At 40.7% G+C, this 24894-nt stretch overlaps 1 protein-coding gene across 1 annotated transcript in view; it reads right to left on the bottom strand.

Moving 5' to 3' along the window:
• The window catches only part of MYOM1 (myomesin 1), a 40065-nt gene extending 16085 nt beyond the window's left edge, over window positions 1-23980 (bottom strand). Inside the window, exons 1-15 of the mRNA XM_009697534.1 lie at window positions 23780-23980; window positions 22101-22157; window positions 21595-21719; window positions 19818-20001; window positions 18629-18803; window positions 16235-16356; window positions 15282-15299; window positions 13208-13404; window positions 12310-12436; window positions 11392-11576; window positions 10230-10344; window positions 5217-5373; window positions 4189-4295; window positions 4025-4069; window positions 240-376 (exon numbers count right to left, since the gene is read on the bottom strand). Of these exons, the coding sequence (XP_009695836.1) occupies window positions 240-376; window positions 4025-4069; window positions 4189-4295; window positions 5217-5373; window positions 10230-10344; window positions 11392-11576; window positions 12310-12436; window positions 13208-13404; window positions 15282-15299; window positions 16235-16356; window positions 18629-18803; window positions 19818-20001; window positions 21595-21612 (1587 nt within the window). The 5' untranslated portion in view covers window positions 21613-21719; window positions 22101-22157; window positions 23780-23980. The remainder of the gene's footprint in view (window positions 1-239; window positions 377-4024; window positions 4070-4188; window positions 4296-5216; window positions 5374-10229; window positions 10345-11391; window positions 11577-12309; window positions 12437-13207; window positions 13405-15281; window positions 15300-16234; window positions 16357-18628; window positions 18804-19817; window positions 20002-21594; window positions 21720-22100; window positions 22158-23779) is intronic.
• Between the last annotated feature and the right edge of the window lie 914 nt (window positions 23981-24894).

Genomic DNA, 24894 nt, shown 5'->3' with positions numbered 1-24894 from the left:
ACTCACAGAGGCGGCAGGAAGTCATTGAACTCCACTTGATAAACCACATCCAGTAGAATTTGTCTGAAGCTCAGAACTACAGACAAAATCTTTCTAATGGTGCTTCCAATGACATATGTTATTTCGCATGAAAATGCACTACTGTGGAGCACGAGTTGGGAGTATATTGGAGACAGAGACATTAATACTCATTGACACTCATAAAAATGCAAACGCATGTAAGCAATGGAAAGGCTTACCTCTCCGTTGAAAATCTCCTTATCATTAAATACAAAGTTGGCCTTTGCATTGCCAGACAGTTTTTCTGCTTGCAACCAGAATCTCACTTCTCCTTTTTCCAAAATTTCCACTGCCAACTCAGAGACAAGTGGGACAGCTACAAAGAAGAAAGAAAAGAATGAAGCATATACTTTGCCTGTGCCTCAACAACTATTTTATTCTATAATCAGAAAGCCACTTCTTCCTTTCATACTCGGATACTGTATACAAGGTAACTAGCTTATGATAGTTCTTAATATAGACAGAATGCCTCTCCACCCACATATACATAGGATGACAGACAAGATTTAATCTTTTGATCCTTCAATCACTAGGTCTGTACAAACTGGAAGTGTTCTGGATTTGAGTTACGCTCCGTTCTAATACAAGGCTATTTCAAAGGTAAACTGCCAGTATCTCTGCAGCATGATGTGAGTCTGTATGGCGCAGACCCATGTTTAATGAGTTGCCTAACAATATTACTGTAAGACAAGTGAACTGACTCAGCGGAAAAAAAAAACCAAACCAACAAACAAAAAAACCCCAAGCACGAAGCCAGATCAAAAAGTCAGCTGCTGAGCTGCAGGTTGGGAGATTTTTGTAAGCACTCTGATCCTTTGCTGAGAGCAACCTCCATCTCCAGAATTCACCAAGTATCACAACACCCCCTCAGTCTCCCCAGTACATTTTGTTTACCTATGAATAATGGAAATCCCCCAAATATAGACCAATCCCTTGTGTTAGCAGGAAAAAAAATCATGTAAAGGGACCTAACCCGTAGTTTATTTTAGTCTTTTAATCTTTTCATTTTCCCTTGTTCTTGTTAGTAAAAGCCCTCAGCTTGCTTTCACTAACTTTTTGTTATGATTTCTTAATCAGCAACATTAAACATGAGCATTTAGACTCTGATATTGGAGCATGTTGCTCATTTTATTGGTTTCCATCATTTTCAGCTGTCTGAGTGGCCGCTCAGATTCTCAACAAAAGTCATACTCTGGGGAGTACGTATGCTGTATGTGAACTCTCCGCCAACCTCCAATTCCACAGCAGTGTAAAGTCTGCATTGCTAGAGTGTAACACAGAACAGCTGAGGACGGTGTACAAACACATTGCAAAATGTGTGATGGTGTGGTCTGGTGATAGCGTAAAGACAGATCTCCTCCCAGACAAACCCCAAGGCAGAGTTGTTTCTTTAGGTTCGTGTACGCAAAGGCCCAGCTACAGCAGGAGAGGACTGGCATCAAGGTAGTGCTTAATTTTTCTCATCTTTACACCATCCTAAATGACTCAGGTGCCTTAGGGGCGAGGACCCCCCCATGCTCACCCCTTCCCCATACCTACATCCTCCCACACCCATGTGTATGCTTTTGGTGCCCGAGTGGCACAGCACCTGTCTCTGGTGAAAATAAGGCTTCTGGGAGGTGAGGCACCAGTCACGGGGAAGAAAAGAGAATTATGAGAAAGACACAGGCTTAACCAGAGAGAGGAAAGCCTGGAGGGACAGCATTACCAGGCGGGAGCAGGGCAAAGAACAACCCCGTAGGAGCGTGCCCCAGCAGTGCAAATCGTCTGCCTGAAGCTTCCTCACCCAGCACAGCGCTTTGCTTGTAAGAAACAGAAGGAATCTCAGGTCTTGCATAATTTCTCAAAACAAAGCGACCGAAATGCTGCAGGAGCCAGTGGAAGCAAGAGGGAGAGGGTGTGAATAGACATCAGGCTGCGCTGCTTTTGTCTCACTGTCAGCGCTATGGCAATTTCAAACCCCCCACTTGATTTGCATGTAATTAACTATGAATATCTTACTCTAACGTGGAAGAGAGGAAAGTATCTCAGAAGCTGTTAAATAAAGGGCTGCAAGGATGCAACAGGATTCTTTTTTGAGAAAAGGCCGTTCACTCCTCAGCCCAAAGGAACTGGACGAATCTGCATTACGGTCCTCCATCAGCAAAAGCCTTACTTTAAAATATTTCCATAAGCACCAAGTGACAACTACTTCAGGCATTTTCCAGCCGTTGTGCTTACGAGGTTTTACATCCTATTTGTATAGCACCACAAATTACTGCGAGCACTTGACAGGGAGTCCTCGGGCAGCTGCTAAATTGAAGAGCTGGAACAATTTATTTTTGCCTAGCACCAACCCACTATCGCACCCATACGTAGTTGAGTTCTGTACGGCTGCATTATTCAAGCAACCCATTTTCCCATGGAGTTACTGGCTGCAGATGTTTCTAAGCAGAAGTTACAATTAAGTGCAGTTCAGAAGTACAAAGCAACATGGAAAAGCTCATGTTGAATCAGAAATGCTTAGCAACTAATTTTTTTTTTTAAGAATTTGGGTAATCATCAAACAGATTATCTGGAGATAAGACTGAAGTTTCATATTGATCCAGAGGAGCTCGTTATTATTTTTCTAACCTCACAGGCACAGCCAGATGAATCTCAGTGCCTATTTGTAATATTATTTTTTTTAGTGTCCACGGGGCCTAGAGTGGCCAAAGCAAGTAAGACAGTTTCCTCCTTAAGGATACGTTCTGCAGTGCTCTCCCTTTTTGCCTGTGCCTCCTGGAAGCTCATGCACAACTATGAGAAGTGCACTGTTACCTAATACAATGCAAAAAAGAAGGCACGATCTGTGTCCTGAGGAGCTAATTTTGTGCCATTAGTGATGAACACAGAGCATGGAAGAGCCCTTAGAAGAGAAGGGTCAGGGCAAGTAAGGACACATGACAGCAGTAAGGTTTTATGATGACTAACTTTCAGCATGAAGATATAATTAGGAGGAAAGTACTGGGAGGAGCAGGAGTAAACAAGGGGATGCTTGAGCTGTCATTAAGCTGTCAAGAGGTGATACAATATGTTGAGAAGAGTACAGCTGATATGGAAAAGACAGAGAAGGAAATGAGAAAGAGAGATGATGTGGGCAAAAAGAAAGGCCATTTCTGCAGCCAAGTTTTGGCTGGGCTGAGGGGTGCAGTGTGGGCTGAGTTGGCAGAGGTGCCGGCAGTACATGCACAACGCTGAAGATGTTAAAACATAGGCAAGAGTTTTAGCGCCTGGAATGAAAAAAGAGGAGAATGTAGTGGGAGAAGATGAGACCAGGTTTAGCTCTTGCCTTGCTGTGTGTAATATGATTCATTACACAATCCAATATTACTTTTTTTCCCAATTATTCAAGTTACATTCCAGTGAAAATAACCAAGTTGTGCTACTACCAGGTATGGTATGGGAGGTCTGCAGAGCTGACAAAAATACCATCCCAAGCAGCAGGAAGGATGTTCATATTGTCAACTGCTACAGGAAAGAGGGCGGGAATGAATTTCTCCAGAAAAATTCTGTGTATATAAATCATTACAGCTGAATTTACTACAGTTGCCTGCTTGGTTCATCTTTAACTTGTGTTACCTTCAGTTGTAGTACAGTTAGAGAATTTTTCAAATTCTGGTTTTCAAATCGGGGTAGGCATGCTGAGTAAATATAAAAGGCTGTTCTGCAGAAGAAACAAAGCCAATGGGATATTTATTTTCCAAATGTAATATAGACTGATTGTATGCCTAGACCAGTAGCCTGCAACAGACTGGGAAGAAAATCAGTAATACACAAATGTACTGAAAGAAAGAGAAAAAAATAAAGGAATCTTAGATTTTCAATTCAAAGCCTCTTTCACTTGAAATTACTATAGTGACTTCCCTACCTGACGGTGGCAGGAGCTTTGTGATGCCCCACTGCATGCAAAACTCTCCCCTACAGACATGTTTGATTCACTTACTTGGGAATTTGCGTTCGTGGCTCAGAGCAAGCAGGCGTTTCATTTCTGCAAAAGACATAAAAGAAATAATATACGGTGTGCATGCCTTGTGGATCTGAGACACAGCAGCAGGGAAAAACAGATGTGAAAGCAAAACAGGCATGCATAATAGACATGGTGTCTACCTTCCTCATCAATTGTGTAGCTTGATGAAACTCCATCAGTGTCTGTAACAACACAAGAGTAAACTCCCAAATCATCTTCTCCAAGATCCTTAAAGGTAGCTTTTGACCTTTAGGGAAAAAAAAGCATTTTGATAAAAAGATAAGATCAGTCTGAACCAAACCCCTCCTTTATGTCTCTAACACCAGATAAAAATAGTCTTGTATTATCTTTCACTCTGACTGAACAGGCAAATGCGGGGCTCTGGCCAGTATAAACCAGGGTAGGTCCTACCATATGTGGTACAAATGGAGGTGGCATAACTCTCAGATAGTGCCAAAAGCACTGGAGATAGCTAGTTTAACCTAGCTCAAGCATGCTTAAAAACTTGTTATCAAGTCTTTGGTGAGCATGGAAGGATAAGCCTGTAAGTACAGGCTGATTCAATTTTCACATGCAATACCATGAGTGTGGTGAGCCATCATTTCTTTCTATATGGTTTCTATAACTAGAAGAGGTCACAGGCACTTCATGGGCTGAACCTGTGTGTTTGCCACTTCTTCCTCTCTGTTAAAAGACTGAAAAAACAGAGTAGGCTTGTAGAGCATTAGAGAAGTTACCAAAACAGGCCATGGTGATGCCATCAGAAGAGTCCTGCTTACTCCAGCACCTCCAAAGATTGCAGCAGTGTTACACAGCAAAAGCATTTTGCAAGCAGCCAGATAATTTTATCCTTTGGAGATTTAAAATAACAATAGGAATAATAATAATTTGCCTTGATTGACAGGTTCTAAGATGACAGAGCACCAATTTTCTCTCCTTATGCCCAAACATAACTAAATTGCCTGAACAAGAGTCCTGACTCATTCTGTGCGAGCTACAATTTCCAAATGGTCTCCGTATGGACTCGCTGGAGAACAGCACACTCATGAAGTAGCCTTCCAGTAACACAGGCAGATGTAACTTCTTACTGAGGTCCAAAAGGATGGATTTCTGTGACCAGTCTAGATCTATCAAACGTGAGACTATTGCTACCGTCGAGGGTTCTTACTTTCCACCTTTGGTATCGATGCTCAGCCGAGAGTCATCCTCAATTGGTTCGTAATCCTTGGACCAAACAAACTTAGAGTTTGGAGACATCTGATCACATTCAAAGTTCAAGGAAATGACTCCATTGTCGTCTACATCAACCACCACTTCTTTGGTTCCTGAAAGAACAGAACAAGACAATTCCACTTTCTCAGAGAAGCCAGCAAACAAATTTATATAGATATCGTTCACAGAGTAGATCAAGCAGATCCTTGCCAATTTCTCAGTTGGCACATAAATTGCTACAAACATGGGCTTCCTTGGTCTTTGATTCACAAGAACAGTTCTTACTCTAATCCACAGATTAAAGAGCATCATAAAGCAACTGATTTATTTAAGAAAGTCTAAGCACACATGAGAGTTATGATATTTGCTCTGGAAAAACCCGAAGGGGAAAAAAGCAAGCAAGCCTTTAAATCCACTAAATGTTTGAAATATTAAATAGCAATATTTTCCACAGTAAGGGGTAGTCAGAGCCTTAATTATGCAAGGTGAATTTCTTATTCGCTAATAAGATAAGAGGTCTAAAGGGACTACCGTGTGCAAATGTGGGAGTTTGAAGAGGTGCAGGAGGCAGAAGAGGAAACGATCAGGTTGCCCCAGGAGCGCATGCTTGTGCAACTGAGGCACATTTTCAGTGACACTGGCTTCACTCCGGGAGGTTGGTTTAATTGCTGTGCTTGGCATCCAGCCCTGCCATCGTCTGCAGCATTAATCCTGGGCCCACAAAGGGAGTGAATATTTGCAATTAGCTGCTTAGCACCCTGTTTTGCCAGTACCTACAGCCCTTGAGCTGGATAAGGTGACCCAGTTTGTCCTTTAAAAGGCCCCGGGGGTGAATCCGAGATCAGAAACCCCAAGGCACCTTTATCTTGCTCTCTCGCACCCTGGTGAAGCTGAGGGAATTTTGTGTGGGACTCGGGTGGCTCGGCGAGCTTGTCATCTGCGGCATTCATTTTCATTTCAACAACTTGTCTGAGAATGTCAGGGAGAGCATGTGCGGGGAGAGGTGCTGGAGAACATCCAGCCTCCTTTGCCGAACAGCTCTGAGCTGGATCTGGCATCTGAACAGGGCACTCCTATTACTTAGCCTAAGACAATTCTGGGCTGCCCAGAATGCTAATGACACACTTTGTCCACAAAGTACTGTACCTTAAAGACAAGAGCCTTATTCCTGACATTGAGATTAAATGCTTTACTTCCAGCATAATTCTTAATGAGCCTCAGGCATACAAGGAGATTTCTGTGTTTCATCATCCTAATACTATACACGTCCTTTCCAGCACTGTGAGTAGCTCCTGTAATGACAATTTGTCTACACGCAGCTTTCTTAGTCTTTATAATTCACCATAACCATTTCATGAAAGATGAGATTAATATTCCCATTTTGGTACTGTTATTTACCATTACACAGTAATGAAGCACATTAAGTACCAATATATGATAAGTGAAGTCTAAGAGCTACAAATATTTTACTAGGCAGCATGATATTTGCAATTTTTTTATAATTTAATTTCTTATATGCAAATTCATCACTTGACATTTCATTAGTGTTTAGTTTCCTGTAGATCATTAGCACATGGATCTTTTGATGGCAGTTTATGCAATGTGCAAAGAATTACAGTCAGAAGGTTCATTTTAAGGACAGAATCTTTTATATTTGTTTTAAAGTATTCTCATTATGATAACAATGCATAGCATTTATTTCCAGATGTAATGATGGCATTTACCTCTAATATTTATATGAGTGAAAAAGAAAAATCTTTTAAAATTACTGATCAGAGATCTCCACCTATGCTACAAAGCAGAACCAAAGAGTCTGCCATACTAGTAGCAGTCTTCATTTCCCTCCTCTAGACAGCTAGGTGGTTTCAACATATCATCCGGAGCTTCTCTTAAAGTCATCATAAGAAATAAAATGCTTAGATGTCATATCAAATTTCCATTTATCTGAGGTTTGTATTGCATTGAAAGAGATAATAGGAAGATAAAGCAGACAGCTTCAAAACACTAGGGTTAATGGCATCATTTTGAATACAGCTAGTCAGGAAAGTTGAATGGGACAGGGTTTCATTAATTTCTGAGGTTCAAGCCCTTCTCAAGTGACTGATGCAGGATCAGAATCTAATTTTGTTTTGCACCAAGATGCACAAGGACTAAGGGCAGCAATGGGAGGAGCTGCTGTCTGCTCTTGGATTTCCCCTGCTTCCTGTGGGATCCCCACGCACCAAAGTGCTTTTGTCTAAAGACAAAGTTACAGCTCAAAAGTAGCCTGGGTTGGTATTTGCTTATGGGGGTGGGTTTTTTCATTTAATTTTAGAAGATAACTGTAAAAATTAAACATGGTTTTCAAATAAGAGAAGGTGGATGCAAAGTATTACATCATTATATTTACACATTTCACTGGATAAAGACAATTGGTACCATTCATATTAAAGCAAATATTTTTGTTCAGGATATTGTTTACTTACTCTTTGATTAGAAAGCTCAGTCGTCTTGCAATTTTACACATTTGCCAAAAGCAACATTCCAGCAGGTTGTCTAGAGAGACCTGAAAATATTTTGTCTCCATCCAAGATGGTCATAAAGGCAGCATTCATTGGGCAACACCAAAAGACTTGTGGTAATTTTTAAAAAATGGTATGATTGTTCTTGAAATTTGTGTGGTTTGAGTGAGAATGGTGGAAGCCTGCCCAAGAGACTGCTTTCTGAAACAATTTTTTTTAATAAGCCTTTTGTCCTTTCTTAACACTTTTAAGAAGCTTAGTTTGGTGGATGTCATATCTGCAGATGTCAGCCCAAAATGTGGGTCAACCAGATTTGTACAAGTAAATAATTTTCAGCTTCCCTGAGATTTCACTGGGCCAAACTCTGACTTTCCTGTGATCCTCCAAACATTACACCTATGAACCCAAGCCTCGCTTGCAAAAAGGCCGTGATCCTGAGATGACCTCCTTCTCTGACGGTGAGGTCTGTGAACCAAGTGTTCTGCTCAAGTTCATATTGCCAGGTGGGCATGCACCTCATTTGAGTGAACACTGAAAATGCTGCACAAATTTTTTTTGTCATTACGATCATCTTCACAACAGTTTACGTTCATTGTGGGTTTTTTTGTAATGGCATGACCAATCCTTTATTTAGTACCCCTGAAGATTGTTATTATAACAAGTTTTTATCAAAAGTCTGACAGAGAGATATTAACCCTCAAGGAAAATGGATTAGTAAAATTGAAAGTTTAGTACTAATACTGGTTTCATTCTCTTTTTTAGAAGTGTTTGCTGTATATAAGCTGTTTTCAAGAATAAGTTTCTAAGTTTTGCCTTACTCCACTTGCAGGTGATGGAAATAGCCCTAGTGCTTCAGTGGCTTGTTGATCTGAAATTATGGCTACTGTATTTTTGAAAGATCCTGTCCCAAGCCCTTCTTACTCACACACTTAGCCTTTTTTGTCCTCGTATCCCAATCTTACACCCTCTCAACTTACCATCTACTCCTTCCAGTCTCTTCTTCCCATCCCAGCCTCACCAGCAGTCGCCCCAGACTCCCCACTCTGAGTTTTCCAGTTCTTTTACACCCCCAGCTTCAGACCTCCTTTTTCAGACCTGCTTGACTTACAGCCTCACCGAGAGCTAACTCAGGGCTTCTTAGGATTTTTGCTGCCCCTGTCATAAGGACCAGGCATTTATGAGAGCCGGGCCAGGGCTGCTGCAGGAATAAGCGATGTAAAAATGGACCTGGGAGTCAGAAACAGGGAAAGGATCCTGGGGAAATGCTCCTGAGGCAGCCTGGCTGGGAATGGGAACTGATGATCGCCGGTGATGTCTGCTCAACACCTCACAGTCAATACCATCCCAAATAAACGCTGACTATTTCTCCAGGCAGGGCAGCTACCAACCCGGCTGTGTAGGCAGCTCTTTGCCCAGGTAGTCACCTCCGTTGCCTATGTCCCTGCACTGTGACTCATGCTCCCTGTGCCCGGCTGCCCCAGGCCCCCGTGCTCTCCTGCCTGCCCGCTGCCTGCCTTTGTCCCTGATCTTTTAGGGCTCTTGGAAACCTTCCCAGGTGGGATCAGATACGAGAGTCTGCAGGTGGAGGAAGGGAACTTGTCAGAGGAAAAGAGGGTGTATGGTGGGTCCAGGCTGGGTTCTACCCCTGTACCTTCTTTCATCATACTAACCTCGTACTAGATTTGGTTAAAATATCTGGGAGTTTGTTTTTCCACCCTGTAGGACCTTCCTCTTCTAAAATAGTCTATAGATGAGTAAGCCACAAGCCCATGCTTGTGTTTTCTGTTAGGGACTTAGTGACAAAAAGGTGTTGGCTCCAATCAAAGCTACCTATGTTACCTGTATAGCTAAATAAAACTCAGGGGTTTTCTGAAGTTCCAGGTACGGACATTCTGCCTCTGCCCTGGTTCCCATGTTTCTTGCTGGCATTATGGACACACTGGAGCCAGCCTGCAAGGATGACTCCAGCACACAGTTGCACTTGAATTGCTACTGAAAGCGGTCTCCAGACTGACTTCATTACTTTTTTTAAGTCTTTATTTTAAAGGCCGAGGGAAAACAGTAATTTCTTTTACCCTTTCCTCAGGCACATTAGATAAGTTAAAGAAAGGAGAATGATAAAGCATAAACAAGTGGTTTACTATAGGAAGGGCAAAATCTACATCTGTAGCGTTTTTTGGTTGAGCTGATTGTAGTGAGTCCTCTGCTTATGCCTCTATCTATCGATATATGCAAATCTTACAACTTTATTTTATTTTTATATTCCTGAACTTATAGTAAGAAAATCTGTTCTGACCTTAAAATATACCGGACAAGAAAGTAAGATATTCTTGATTAATTTCCTGCTTAGTAAAAAAAGTTTGACTTGAGAGAGGTCAGACTGTTTGCATGTAGCCTGTATGTAAACACATCGCACAAACAGGAACCTGTTTAAATATGACGAAAAAGAGGAAGTATTTCTAACAAACCTGGTCGTGTTTCAGCTACGACAGGATCCGTGACATCTGATGGTTTCCCAACACCAGCCTGGTTTGTTGCCCGCACGCGAAACACATAGCTCACACCTTGTTTCAGGCCACCTATCTGGAGGAAGCAAATGTACATGCACAATGTGTTACAAAACACTGCTTTTACTTTCATGTTTTTTATAGATCAGTCTGGATACTTGACAATTATATTTCCTTTCTTTTTTTGCTTTGCGTCTTTTCCAGTTGACAAATATTTCTTCCTCTTTTTTTTTTGTTTTTTTTTCAATTCCAGAGTGACATGACTAATCTGTATGGCTTGCTCCTTCCTTGTATGCATAGCTAACATTTAGACAGCATCATTACTGTCATTGATTTCTTTGGAAAAGGAGCATTGTTATTGGAACAGGATGTTTTTAACTCATGTACATTGACCTCTGAAACATCATAGTCTTTTACTGCAGGTAAATTCTGGCTTTTAAAAATTAAATTATCAGAGTACAAGTGCCAGCCACACCTATTTAGGAACAGAAGGGCACTTAATTGTACAGATTTGATTGTAGTGACTTCAGGAATCATACTGACATTGTAACACCTGCGAATATTCCTTTAAAATGTGTATGAAAGAATCACACTTTAAAGTGAGTTGTCTTTCAAATATTCTGAAAAGCATACAAATAACAAACCTACTTCAGACATCTCTCTAGAACTGAGATACAGCTGATCCCTAATTTAGAAGTCATTCCACAAAATGATGCAGCATAATAGTGTGAAAAGCTTGGGTTTAACTTGCTGTGAAATCTGAGGAGAGGGTACTTCGTATTAGAAAGAATCACCTGCCGCATTGTCACAACATCTGGTTTTGTGCAGTGATCCCCAGCTTGCCCTTTGAGCCAGAAAATGCGAGGGATGCCTCCAGTGTTACAACTACAGTATTTGGTTTTAGCAGTGCTTTCTTTTACTTTTAGGCTTGTCATACCAGATTTGCTTCTGAGTTACTGTCTTGTCTGACTATACAGGCATTACACGCCTGCATCCTCAGCACAACATAGCCTACTAAGTATTTCATTAAATGGAACCATGATCAGCACAGGATGATGCTATCAAAGGCTGAGTCCCTCAAGGTTATACTGTTATACCAGTATTTGAATCTTACGCTATTTACCTTCAAGAATTTCTTTTGAAGTGGCTTCTCATTGACACTTCTCCAGTGTTCCTCCTTTGCTTCAGTTTCCTTCATATCAACATAATAACCAGCTATGGGACTGCGACCAGTATAAACTGGTTCCTTCCACAGTAAAACCAAAGAGTCCTTCCTAACTTCTGTGCATGTGACATCATGGGGTGGCCCTGAAAGGTAAGAGTAAAAGTTGGAGTTGTGGTATCAAAATAAATCCCAAAGGGCCTAATGCATAAGACTTCAGAAACCAAAACCACACACCATGTGGTACATAACACGTGCAGCTCCTCTGTATCATATCTAGACCTGATATAAATACAACCCATGTCTACTAAAAAAGGCTAGCCCAAAAACCAATCCAATTTGTTGAGACTGGTATCTTGATCAAATATTCATGAACAAACAAAAATGACAAATAATTTCCAAACTCAGGGAAGTTAATTATTAAGCTAATGTGCTGCTTCAAGGACTGCTCTAAAGTCCACTGAAGTCAACGGAGGTCGTTTTCAATCATTTCAATGAGTGTTAAAAGGCCAGCGATCAGGCCTTGAAGTGATACATTTAGACAAGGGTTACTGGACCTCATTCTTCTCTGCCTTGTACCTTAGACAGGTATTTATGTCTACCATTTAAACCAGGAAGCAAAGTATCAGACACAGTACAGGAACCAAGCAGGAGAGATAAAGAAAATAGAAGCTGCTTGTAAAATGCTACTAATTAAATAGGGATTGTTTAATGCATCATCGTAAATGTACTAAATCAAAGCAATGGAGATTCAAGCCTGGGTATGAACTTCAATGCCCATTGACTCCCCTGGAAACCGAAGGCATTGAGAACTTAGGTAATTGGTCACAGACCACCCCTGGCCTGTGAGTCACCCCCACCTCCCACTCAGGACCCTACCAGGTACAGCAATGGTCCATTCTTCACATTTGAAGGGCTGGCTGGGTAGGGAGGGTGTCCCAACCCCAGCCAGGTTAGCAGCAGCCACCTGGAACTGGTACACCATGTTTTCCTTCAGGTTTTGAATCTGCAGAATCAATAAGATGGTACTTATTAACTTTGGATTAAGGCTTTGGAAGAAAGTCACAATGACAATTATTGAACGCGTGAGCATTTAAGTGCCTGAAAAGATAAAAGCATTATTGACATCATACATAAGGCGATAACTATCTTGGCTTTTCCTCTAACCGGTGGTGGAGCATATCTGAGTGGTCTCAGCACACTCAGATTGTAAACTTCTTTTCCTATTGATAGACACTTTGGTAGTCAGGGAGGGAGCAGGGTATTGCTCAACAATCATATTAATCTGCCTCGTGATGCAGAGCAAGTTCACCTAAGGCAAGAGTTGCCCTCACAGTGGGGTGAAACTCAGTCCTGGCATTGCTTTTCATTTGTAAAGCAGCTCAACGAGGTGGTAGGTAGCACTATCTCTGAATTGGGTCAAGAACTGATCACAGAATACAGCTGGCACAGAGCCGGTTCCAGCACCAGCAAGCACTGGGGTAGGTCCACCAATCCCAGTAGGAATGCCTTTTCTTGTGAGGGCCTGACTTACAAAAAATCAGGCTCTGTCTAGAGTAGTGAATTCACAGATGACGGTTGGTGCCAGACTAACAGATAAGTGTACAAATAATTTTGCAGAGAAGTTTAACAGAGCTAAATAAATTTATCATCATGGATATAAAACCCTCTGAACAGCAGTCTGTACACTGAATCATAATTCATCCCAATCTGTCTTTGAGATCTGTTTTGGAAATATTGTCTGCACCCACAGCAAGAACAGCCGTTAACCTCTTACCCTGTATGCCCTCTCGCTAATGGCCTTAATGTTGGCCTCCATCCATTTCCCAGGAACTCCATCAACCACTTCACGGTAGTTCACATAGTAGCCAGTAATTTCAGTCCCACCAGTGACCTTAGGTTGTTTCCATCCTAATACCATCGAGTCACGAACACTCTCAAGTACCATGATGTCATAAGGTGGAGATGGAGCAGCTGTTTCAACGTGAATAATACATAAGTAGGAATTAATATTTCAATAGTCAGACTGGCATTCAATTACCGTATTCAGGTGGCTCCCATCCTGCATTTTCTAATTAGGACAATATTTATGTGGTCAAGGGAAGTTTCTGGAGTTGGAATAAGAAATGCAGGATAAAAAGCTTCCATAAACCAAAAGAAGTCCAAACTGCATAGGAATTAGTTTTCATGATCATTTGGGTTTTGAGAAGCAAGTTGATACATAGTGAAAGAATGTGTTGCAATTGCAGCTCTGATGTAGGTGAACAGGACTTGCTTAAAACTGTGAAAAATGAGGAATTAAAACTAACATTAAAGGAAAAGTAAAAAAATTGGAGATGCAATGATTTGTTTTCTTGAAAGCAAACCCTTTTTCACACATACAATATTTGTTGTAGTTCCTTTTTTTAAATAGGCCCACATTCTTCTTTTCTGAGAATGAACTTTATCTGTTCATTCTTTTTCTGTTTTATTTTAAATTTTTACACTGTGCAAATTTTATCATTGCACCCATCACATGATCTTACCTTAATGGAAGGAAGCGTGATCATAGGCACTGTAGACTGACCAGAAAACGGAACATGTCTGTTACTGGAACTTACATTAAAAAAAATGTGGCATAATCCTCTTTTTAATTTTTTTTTAACAAAACAGAAATCATTAACTTCACCCCAACCCATTTCTGTATCTAGTGGAGAAATGCTTGCTCACACCCAATATGTCATATACCGATGAAGAACCCTACTTGTGACCGTGAAGTCCTACTTTTGATGGAAATCCTGCATCATATATGTTCCCTTTTGTCTTTAATGTTTTAGATCAGTGTCAGCTAGCCCCAGGTGCCTCTGCTTTGTTTTCTGTTCGCCACTTTGCACAAGCCTTTTGAGTCTCACTTCAGAGGTCTGGGGAGGGGTTCAGTTCACTGGCCATGTACCTGCACTTAAATGAAATTCAAGCCCCACATTTTTCAGGCACAATGGGTGTTTAGGTGTTGACAACATAAAACATGATTTTGTGCATGTGCCTTCAACTTGATAGGTTCTCCTCATTGCATATTGCTGTCAGTCAGAGATACAATATTCATTAGTGCTGTGTCTCACAGGATAAGCTGTAGCTTAAGCATAAATCCACAATAGTTAGGCATATATCCTAACACCACACAAATTTTCATGCTTAACCACCATAATCAGATTTTGTTTCTTTCACACATACATAACGCAGAGATTAGGTAACAAGACTCCTAACAAATTACTGAAGTGATTTAGAAATAATACAGTATCTTGGATACATTAATATGTAGTCAAACAAGCTATGAAATTAGTAAACAGATTTATACGATTCACTTTCAGTAGCCACTGAGTTCGTAAAGTGGTCTCCGACACCATTACATGTGTAATGATCTTAACAGAGAGTTGAGCATGTAATTAACGGGCCTGATGGAAGATGCATCACTGGAGAGCGCATTCACGTGTGGTGCGGACGAGCAGAGGTTACAACTGACTGAAGCGGATGTACCAAAATCTATTTATTTTACTAACTCTCACCTGTATCGTTCTTCTTTGTCACTTTTTCCAGTGTCAAAAGATCCCTGGGTTGAGACTTACTTGCCTGCTTAGCAGCAACTTTTTGTGGCGCAGATGTGACAGCGTCCTTAACCATTTCTCTCGTGTTATTGTCTCCTGTACTCCCCAGTTTGTCAGAGCTACTGGGTAGTGTCTCTCTATTATATTTAGCATTGCATTTTAGCAAAGCATCTGTGTCAAAGATAGGCTGGGAGGACTCATGCATGCCTTCCCAGCTGGTAGTGCGGTCTGTTAGTCCACCAGCTTTACCACTCAGTTCAGGACACACACCATGAAGCAATCCTCCCCCTATAATTGCCAAGAAACAGCAAAGACATTTTGAATTAGAATACATTCTTTTTTCTTCATTTAGTCAGCAGAATGAAGAAATGCATGCAGTGAACAATACAGCTGAAGTACAACAAATGACAGGTTTTACACACAAAATGTTAAGCTTGAATTCATAAAAATTTGAAATGCATAGAATACCTCTCAACCTGCTCACAAGTAATGCTCTTTTAATAATGTCTACTTTTCAGAGCAGAAGAAATATGGAAAGTTAATAGCAATCTTCATTTGCTACAATTATTTTAGTATTAGATCTTCCAAGTCATATTTCTGATCTTTTCACAATGATCTCACAAAATTGCCCTAGGCCACATCTCACTGCTCTAAGGTTGAGAGGTATGCAGTTTTGATACAAATGAGAGTGAGGGTGTTGCAGACATACAATTTATTCTAGCCCAGTGATCTCATTAATCTTTATGGATTAGTTCAGGCAGTGGCAAACGGAAATAATTCATCAACAAAGGGAGACCACACAGGGTTATAGAAGGTTTACAAAAGACACATTGCACTGATTATTAGGTTTAGGTATGGAAACAAATTTCTTAGGAACTGACTGTATATAGGCTGGTGTGCGTTAGAGGGGATAAATACCATGTTACGGAATTAGAATGACATTCCATTTTCCAGGATACCTATGAAGTAAACTTGGCAGTGCTCTCTCACAGTGGTTCACAAGAAACACCTGAAGAAGACTGGATGGTGAAGGTGAGCAGTCTACAAGAGTGCAGTGACTGTGAAACTATGGCTGTGAGACCATAGGATCTATGGATAAATTATTATTTGTGGACAGCATTGCAAAACAAAACAATTAGTTACAAAAAGTTGCTGAAAACATCTTTACTTAATTTAAAAAAACCCATATTTACCATTGAAAAGAGCAATGGAAAATAGCTTACCAATGGCTGCTTGCACTTCTATAGGCTCCGAATCCTGTGAAAATTCACTGAGTCCTGCTGCATTAACAGCTCTGACTCTGAAAATGTACTTCTCACCATTGATGAGCCCATGGCAAATGAATCTAAAACAAACCAGTGAAGGAATACTTAGAAAGTATTATGAAGAAAATAAAAATCTTAAGGGGGAAAAGAAGGCATTTCTTCCATAAATTTTATTCTAGTTTCTGAAAACTGAGGATAAACCATGACCCCAGTCACTTAAATGAATGTCAGAGAATGCAAAATGTATCTAAGCACATCAGGCATGCAACGAAGATCATGTCTAAAACCATGTCTCTTTAGACATACCGTTTACCAACACTCTTCCCTTCTTAAGACTACACAAGTTTTTGTGTTACTAGAGGGTCTACCTTACTTCTGCTAGTATATAAAATCCATACTTCCTAACGGACACAATGTGACTATCTCCAGAGATAAGGTCTATATCTGCTTGTGGGATATCTACACGACATCAGTAAAAGACACCTGTAGCACAAGTTCCCATAATTCACTTCCAATCATAAATGAAAAATTGCAGTGTTCAAAAAAATTACAGGGCATTGTACAAGAGTTTTAGAAAAAAAGCGTCCAATTTTTTTTTATTTCACTTTCTTGCTTCTATACATGACACAATAATCTAAGTCAGACAAACTCTTTCATTAGAACAGTTTTTCTCCTGGATTACCTAATGATCACATAAAAAACCTCATAAATTTTCTCTGGTGTGGAAACACAAAATTTCTCAAGACAGGAATCGTTTATTTTGGAAAAAATGTGTTTTGGAAATGTAAACATTTTATTTAAAACAACATTTATTACTCAATAGGTATTTTAAATGTATTTTATTTCATGTTACTTTTATTTTGTTCTACTTCACAATGTCACATCTTGCACTACCAATGCTGACATCATACAATGATGTACAAAGCAAATATAATGTGGAAAACAAAATTGATTTCAAATTCAAAATTTTATTTTGGGGAAAAAATAAAATCTGAACAGAGCAGTATTTTCCCTACCCATTCTACTAGACTTTTCCAAATCATTTGCTTTCACCAGGATGTGTGGTGAAAACAGATTTCAAAAGATCAAAATATACAGCATAATGCAAACTGTGAGCTACAGCTAATGCTTTGAGATTGACTCAACCAGAAAAGCCAAGAGTTAACAGACAGCCTGTGCTTGACTCCGTCGTACATGATTTCGCACTGACTAAAAATGCAGTGACAGGAACCTAAGCGGTGTAGTTACGTCACAACATACAGTAACTCAGAACAATATTTTTATTTCTACGGTGAATAAAGATCACTTTTCGTGTTTTAAAATAAGCAAACAGCACAAAACTTCACCAGCACTTGATGTAACCACAATATAAATCATAGAGGTATATATGAAAGTATATTATATTGGCACATACAGTTGTTGCAATATAAATGCACAAAAGAATACTTAAAGGAAATTGTTGTGCTTGTGTTCAAGCAAGTGGGGTTTTAGGTACTTTTGATATACTAAGCATTTACAATGCCTTTCTAAACAACAAAGTTGGTCCGAGAGTATTTAGCAGTGCCTTACTTATTGCCGTAAGGGTTGCCATGGTCAGCAGTAACAAATAAGCATAATCAGTCATAACAAGCAGGGACTGCTTCTGGATTGACATCAGTTCACTTGAGATCAGGTTCTGCGATTACTCCTTTAGACTCTGAAGATTACATCCTTATTCAAACAAAACCAAATCTGATTTAGCTTGCAAAGTTTTAAATCTTGATTATTTTTTCTGTCTAGAGACTGAGCTTCATGTCTGTAAGAAATGTGAGTTTATACCCAATATTTAAGAGTGTTCATTAATATCTTGATAATTGCAAGTGAAAGAGCAGCTAGAAAATATTTTTAGCATGATATAGTCCACGTGTCCTCCTGACATTCTAAATATACAGTCCAGAAATGTTTACAGCAGTCTTCCGAAACAAAGGACTTTGCTTCTGAACATTATGCAGTTTAATTTTCCACATTTGTAATTTTAGTCATTGCTCACTGTACTGTTTTTCATCAAACTGATAGGCTGTACAATAGCTAGAACTAGCGAGCTACTTCTCTTTTCTTCACTGGCAACGTCCACATTCCCTCCCTCTTGACTAATTGTTTCTAATATAAGGTGGATTATAAATTCCTTTTGGACAAGACTCACAGTCTGAAATATGTTTTTATAACTTCTTATGAACTTCACCTGCAAGAGTGATTCCAGCCTGCTGGCTGCCACAGAGCGATTAACTCTACCACTGCTAATGGCCGGAGAACACATAGATCCAGTAAAACAAAAACTGGGGACCATCATTTCCATGCTTTAAAATCCATTACCTTGTGCCTTTCACTGGATTGTTGTTGCATGGTTCCCAACGACCAGATCCAACTACACTTGACTCAATGTAGTACCCAACCAGCTCCTTGGCATCTGGGGGCTCTGTCCAAGTGACAACAACTGAGGTATCTGTATTCCTAGTTGGCATAATACGGCCAGGAGCTTTGGGAATATCTGTGCAAGAGAAACAGAAATAAATTAGTGACCAGCCAGTCAAAATTTACAAATAAAATAAGGATGACATTCTATTCTTGATTATATTAGCATGACTAATACAGATTTAACCCTCAAAAAACTCCCCTGATTTAAATTAAGCAATCTAGCACAACAGGACAGGATCTGTAGGTTCAGGCCTTTGGTGGTGAGGTTCCTCACTTCTCCATTGCCTGTGATTCAGGGCATTTCCTTCAAATTAGATTTAGCTTATTCCCTTGTGCTGAACATCTGCACCAGAGATGTGATTTGGAGCTTCCTAAAAGGGAGAATGTTGTAGTTGCACACTGAAGATTTTGTGCAGCCCACAGAATAAGTCAGAAACCAATGCCCCTGTTAAGCAGCAAAATGCATCTAAAGTGTTTTTCAAGGAGAGCTGTTTTACTCTTCTTAAAGAATGTAGTTCATATACAAACTGCTCTGAGAACTCAACCAATATAAGCGAACAGAGACAATCCGGGAATTGGACTGAAATCTGCATTGTTGTTTGGAAACAGATTCTAATGTAAGTGTAGCTATTGATGCTTTACTGTGGTGAACATCTTGGCCTCTCTTCCAGTGGAAATAGTCTCTCCATTCATGTAAGTATTAAATTCTTCACTTCTGTTTAATTTGGCAAACAAGGAAGGTTAAACTCTGCTGATGTCTGGGCTTATTTTCAATAAGGACTCTAAGTAAAACCAAACATTTTTGTAGTTCCTTGAGTTTTCATTTTCTTTCACTATTTACAGCCTTTGCAGTTCTTGACATCGTTATTTGCAGCTTAATTTCCTTGGTTTGCATCTATCATTTGACTATACATTAAAGGTTCAACAACCCAAACCAAAATTATTTTAGCTAAAGGGAATAAATCATTGATTACTTTTCATACGTGAATTATTTACTGGGCAGCTATCTGTCTTCAGAGAAAACAATTACATCACAAACAGAAAAGATACCATGGAAATAATCTAATACATACAACCATACACTTACCGAGTTTGTCATCCACTACAGTGGCTTCAGTTGCTTCTGAAGGTTCACCGATTCCAGCTGAATTGCAACAGCGAACTCGGAAGCAGTAGGATTTGCCTTCAGCCAAATCAAAAACTGCAAAGCGAGGAGACTTCACAGGGATCTCGGTGTTCACCCTTTGCCAGTCCTCTGTGCCGGCAATGCACTGCAGTCAAACCCAGAAACCGTGTTTGGAACAAAAGTCTCTGAAAGCTGAGTGGCTAACGCGACAACACTTTCTACCCGGACCACAAAATGCATGTCTGCTACGGAGAGCAGGGAGTCACGTTCCTTTTTGGGGCCTTTCCACAGAATGAGCATATTTCAAAGCTTATGAATCTGCCAGATGTCCACCTACTCCAGAAAACGTACATAAAAGCTTACTGGTTTTCATACATCAAAGCTAAACTTCTCTCCACTGCAAGGAAGTGATGTTATTATTAACTCCATCCAGTTCTGGACCACTTTCAAAATAAGTTCTGCAGACATTCAACAACATCCAGAGAATAAAACTCCCAACATTACCACATTGCTTCTAGATGCTCTTGTGTCACTCTTAATGTTTTTGGAGTGGCTTCCAGAATTAATCAGGATCTGACCTTCATTTTCCAGAAAAAATTTAACTCGTGCTATTAATTTGTGAATTGTTTTTATTTCTGTAGCTAGAAGCTCTATGTGCCATGATCACTTACCATTAATATTAGTAAATCATTTTTGCCTGTGATTTACATTAAGGAAAATTTCAAGTAATTGTTCTGGTTTCTGAGGGATTTCAAATTCTTAGGAGAACGTTATCTGACTATGTGACATTAGTGCTCACTACTCTGCATGCAATAGGTTATTAAAAAGCTGTCTTATATGGAAATTCAAAATTCATGTATTCATCCTTTCCAAGTCTGTTGCTAAGTGAAACTCATTTATTTAGAACAGATTTTGTAAGACAGATGAAAAACACATAATGGGAAGATATTTATGTCTCCCTTGATGACACCTCTAGACTGATAGGGAAAAGCATTGATAAAAAAGTTTGTGAGCCGTGAGATACAAGTAAAAAGGTTGATGGTGTGGAGAATTTTCTAGGCTAGCAGCCATGCAAAAACATCTCAGAAAAGCAGGACACTGAAATTAAAACTGATTCTACTCTAGAAAAGAAATTTTGTCATCTTTGTTGAGTTGGTGAAGCAAACGGAAAGTTAATGTAGAGGGTAAATATGAAAAGGCAGCTGGAGGAGAAAGTGCTGATGCCAAGAAACTCTTGCAGAATGCCTCCATCCAAAATGTCAACAATCTGTCCCACCGGACAAGCTTCATTTGTAAAAAATTTAATTTTTTTATATATAAAAAATATATTTCTGTATATATCATGTATTATATATATAAACATATATATTTTTGTATATATCATATGTACATATCTCAGAGAGAGAGAGAAAAAAAAAACCACATGTGACTTTGCTCTGTGCTTTCTCATTATAGAGGGAGTTTGTCAGCCTGTCTACTCCAGGGTAGGTCAATGACACAATTCATAAAAGGATATAACAGCGTGTGACACATTCTGCATCTACTTTCCTATTTCCCATCCTTCTTTTCTTCCTAGTTTATCTTAATCTACAGTACCAGTTATCTTGATGAAGTTCTAGTCCTGGCCCTAGTTTTGAACATCTCAGGTGGAAATGAAAGTTAACTAAAAGTCCAGAAGAGATGGCAAAACAAATGTAAAAGATTGTCACAACATGATTCTGATTTTGTCCAATTTTACCTTTTCCACAAAGTACATGATACCCTCGTGGCCCCGCTGTCCAGGAGGTTTCCAGCTAAGCACAACATAGTTCTTGGTGGCTTCAATAACTTGGAGGTCTGTAGGTGGACCAGGAACAACACCCTCTGAAGAACAGGGGAGAAGAATAGGAAAGGGAATTGGGATTTAAATTCCTTCATATTTGTATCAGAATTAGTGCCATAATTCAAATTTAGAAGGAGTATTAATATACCTTGGCACCTGATACTTTTTTAAAATGTAGAGTTAAAAGCCTTCTGAAAACTGGTTTTAAATGTCCTTCTTTTAACTCTAAGCATGTTTATTTGTTAGGTCCTGAATAATGAAACCTCACCTCGACAACCAAGTTGCGAGTTATTCAAGGTCAAGTGACTCTCGGAACAATGAACTCTGGGTGTGGGCCAAAGTCCACTGAACTCACTGAGAGTCTTCCTAATGACTCAGCCAGCTTCACATTAGACTTTTGTAGGCAAAAGAGCTGTGTTTACCTGCAGGTTCTTCCTCAGTGACAATAATCTGTCCAGTCCAGGGAGCAGAAGGATGACCTGAAACAAACGTCAGAGGTATCATGGAAACGGGAGACTTCAGGAACTTTTGAAATAATGAGAAAACTGACTCTTTTGTGGTTCAAAACTAACATTTGCAAGATTCACGTGAACTCCGTTTTTGGTTACTGCTGTGACTGTTGCTCATGTAGCAAGCTAGTTAACCTAGCTAGTTGTAGGCTTACCAGCTCAAATATCGAGAACAGATCAGCCATCAATATAGTTAGAAAATTTAATCCACTGAAACATCTATTCCTTCCTGAAATGTCACTGAAGTCACCTAGGTGACAAGCAGAGGTATTTGGCTCACTCAGCTCATCGTTTTCAGAGAATTAACTTCAACTTTATTTTCCATACCCTATTCATTTGGTTTAACAGCTCACTCATTAAAGGAACCGCCAAATTCCTGCAGGCTGCTCTTTGTCTCTTTCTAACCACTTTCCCTCATATTACCAGCTTCCAAATCCTGGGTCACAGTCACAAACAGAAACGGCTCAGCCTGACTCAACATATCCACTTGATATGATTTGGGTGGCTCTCTCAGCGCCTCTACATTACCATATTATCGCAGTTATGCATTCAGCTGTCAACCAGGTCAATGCACTTTCAGAGAGAATTTTTGCAAATGCTGTTCTCCACCTCCACGTGCTTCACCTTACGTTGGCTGATCTGGTTTGGAGATGAGAGCAGACAGGGAGCAGGTGGGGAGGAAAGAGGATCATGAGGGACAAGAGTAGGAGGAGATATAATGGCAATCGGTCACCAAGACCAGACTTCATCTCCCGAGGCAGCTTCCATGCTTCTCATTGAGAAGAGGCCTCCCCCAGACTTCAGGTTTCACATGTCTGTCTGAGCACAACGTTTCCCGGCAGTGCGAAACCTCCTTCCCCCAGCCTTTTGTTTTTATTTTGAATGGGAACCTTGGATCATCTGACTGCAGTCTGTAGCTTGCAGTGTTATATACAGTAAGACATAGAAGTTAGGACCATGGGACCCCTGTAGCTTTGCATACAACAGCCCCTCACATTGGACCATTTTAAACAATAAAACTTCAGAAACGAGTAGAAATAATTGGAATTTAGGCATATGATTTTGGCATATGGGTAGAGAGGTGGATTTGGAAGCAAAATGTCTGCGACATTGCCAGGCCACAGGAGACATACTTGACTTGTGAAATGTTAACTTTAAAGTAGAGAGTTTGGGATCTGTTGGGCTTCCCTGGCATTGTGCTGATGTTATTGCAAGACTTTGATCGTCACATGAGCACAGAATCAGCCGCCCTTGTCTGTGGCTCAGAGAGAGACTATTCACAGGATCTGCTCAGCTATTTTGTTGGCTGAACAAAAGCGAGTTTCTTTAGGAAATTAGCTCTCCTGTGCCTTTTCCCCGCTTCCACCGCAGCCAGCCAAAGGCATTTCGGCAGATAAAGCACTTTGTACAAAGAGCACCGAGATGATTTCTTCTTGGCAAAGCTGTCTCCAAAGAATATTTTGTTTTTTTCATTGCTCCCTCTAGTGGGATTTCGAAGGTTTATGAGTAGCTAGTCGTACTTTTTTCTTTTCTTTTTTAATAAGTTTTGACTTCTTAAACCTCTCAGGCAACCTGCACAAAGCACATCTTACTTCTAAGCCTGGCTCTGTCTGCAGGATCCAGAGCAGCCACGGGCTCTGACACCCGGGACGGTAGGCTGACGCCAGCTTTGTTGACAGCTCGGACTCGGAAAATGTAGGAACGGCCTTCAATCAGACCAGTGACGGGAAAACGAGCAAACTTCACGGGAGTCTCATTGCACTGGGTCCAGTGTGTGGTGCCAACCTCACACCTGAAAAACACAAACAGCAAGAGCAGTGCTGGGAAGGGAAAAATGCAAACTCGCGGCACCCACCCTCATTTACAACTTCACCATCTGTTCGTGTTTATTGCCTGGTCCATACCAGTTTCCACAGCAGTGTTATATACTGGTGACATCAAAGCGGCTGCAGCAAGGGGTCAGGGCTGAAGCACACACTAAATCCCTCGCAGCTGCACCCCTTCTTTTCTGAACTGAGAAAGGGACACGAGCAGAACTCAGTTCCCTGTTTAAACCCTCCAAAGTATGCTTAGGGAGTGTCAGCTTTAGCATACTTGAAGGGACATGAAATACGTGTACCCTTGGCAGTTGCCAGAAGGTGATTAGTTCATCTTTCATGCACAGTGCTCCACTGGACATCCCGCAAAACGATGGGCTTCATGGGACATGGAGACCTCCATTGTGAGTTCTGTGACCAGCCCAGCACACAGACAGCTGTGAACAGGAGTAAAGTCGGGCACCCAGCCGGGCCCTGCTTCAAACACCGCTGGGGCTGCCAAGGCAGCCCGAGGTGCGGTGGCTGCAGACACTGCAACAACAAGGCCCGGCAGGATGGTGCTGGTCCCACTGCTGCAAAGCCTCACACCTGGCTGGTTTGGGGCAGAAGGAAGAGATAACCAGCAGCAAGGAGGGACCGCAGCGACCAGCTCAGGGAGCCAGGAGGAACCTGTGGGAATGGCTTCCCAGTACCCAGCAACGTGGTCAACGGGAATGTGACCTAGCAGCTTGAGAAAGACTTTTGATTGCTGCCAAGACATCTGCCAAAGCGAATGTTACAGTGCCTCCCCAGGTTTCTTGGCACACATGAGCATCTCTTTCCTGGGAATTGTTCCTGACTGGCTCAGGGTGGTTTTGAGGTTCTGGTTTTCGCTTGGGGTGAAGGATGCC

Source organism: Cariama cristata, unplaced genomic scaffold (genome assembly GCF_000690535.1).
Source record: "Cariama cristata isolate BGI_N322 unplaced genomic scaffold, ASM69053v1 scaffold28153, whole genome shotgun sequence".
Lineage (NCBI taxonomy): Eukaryota > Metazoa > Chordata > Aves > Cariamiformes > Cariamidae > Cariama > Cariama cristata.
The sequence above is the reverse complement of the archived record's forward strand: the minus strand, read 5'-3'. Positions and strand labels throughout refer to the sequence as shown.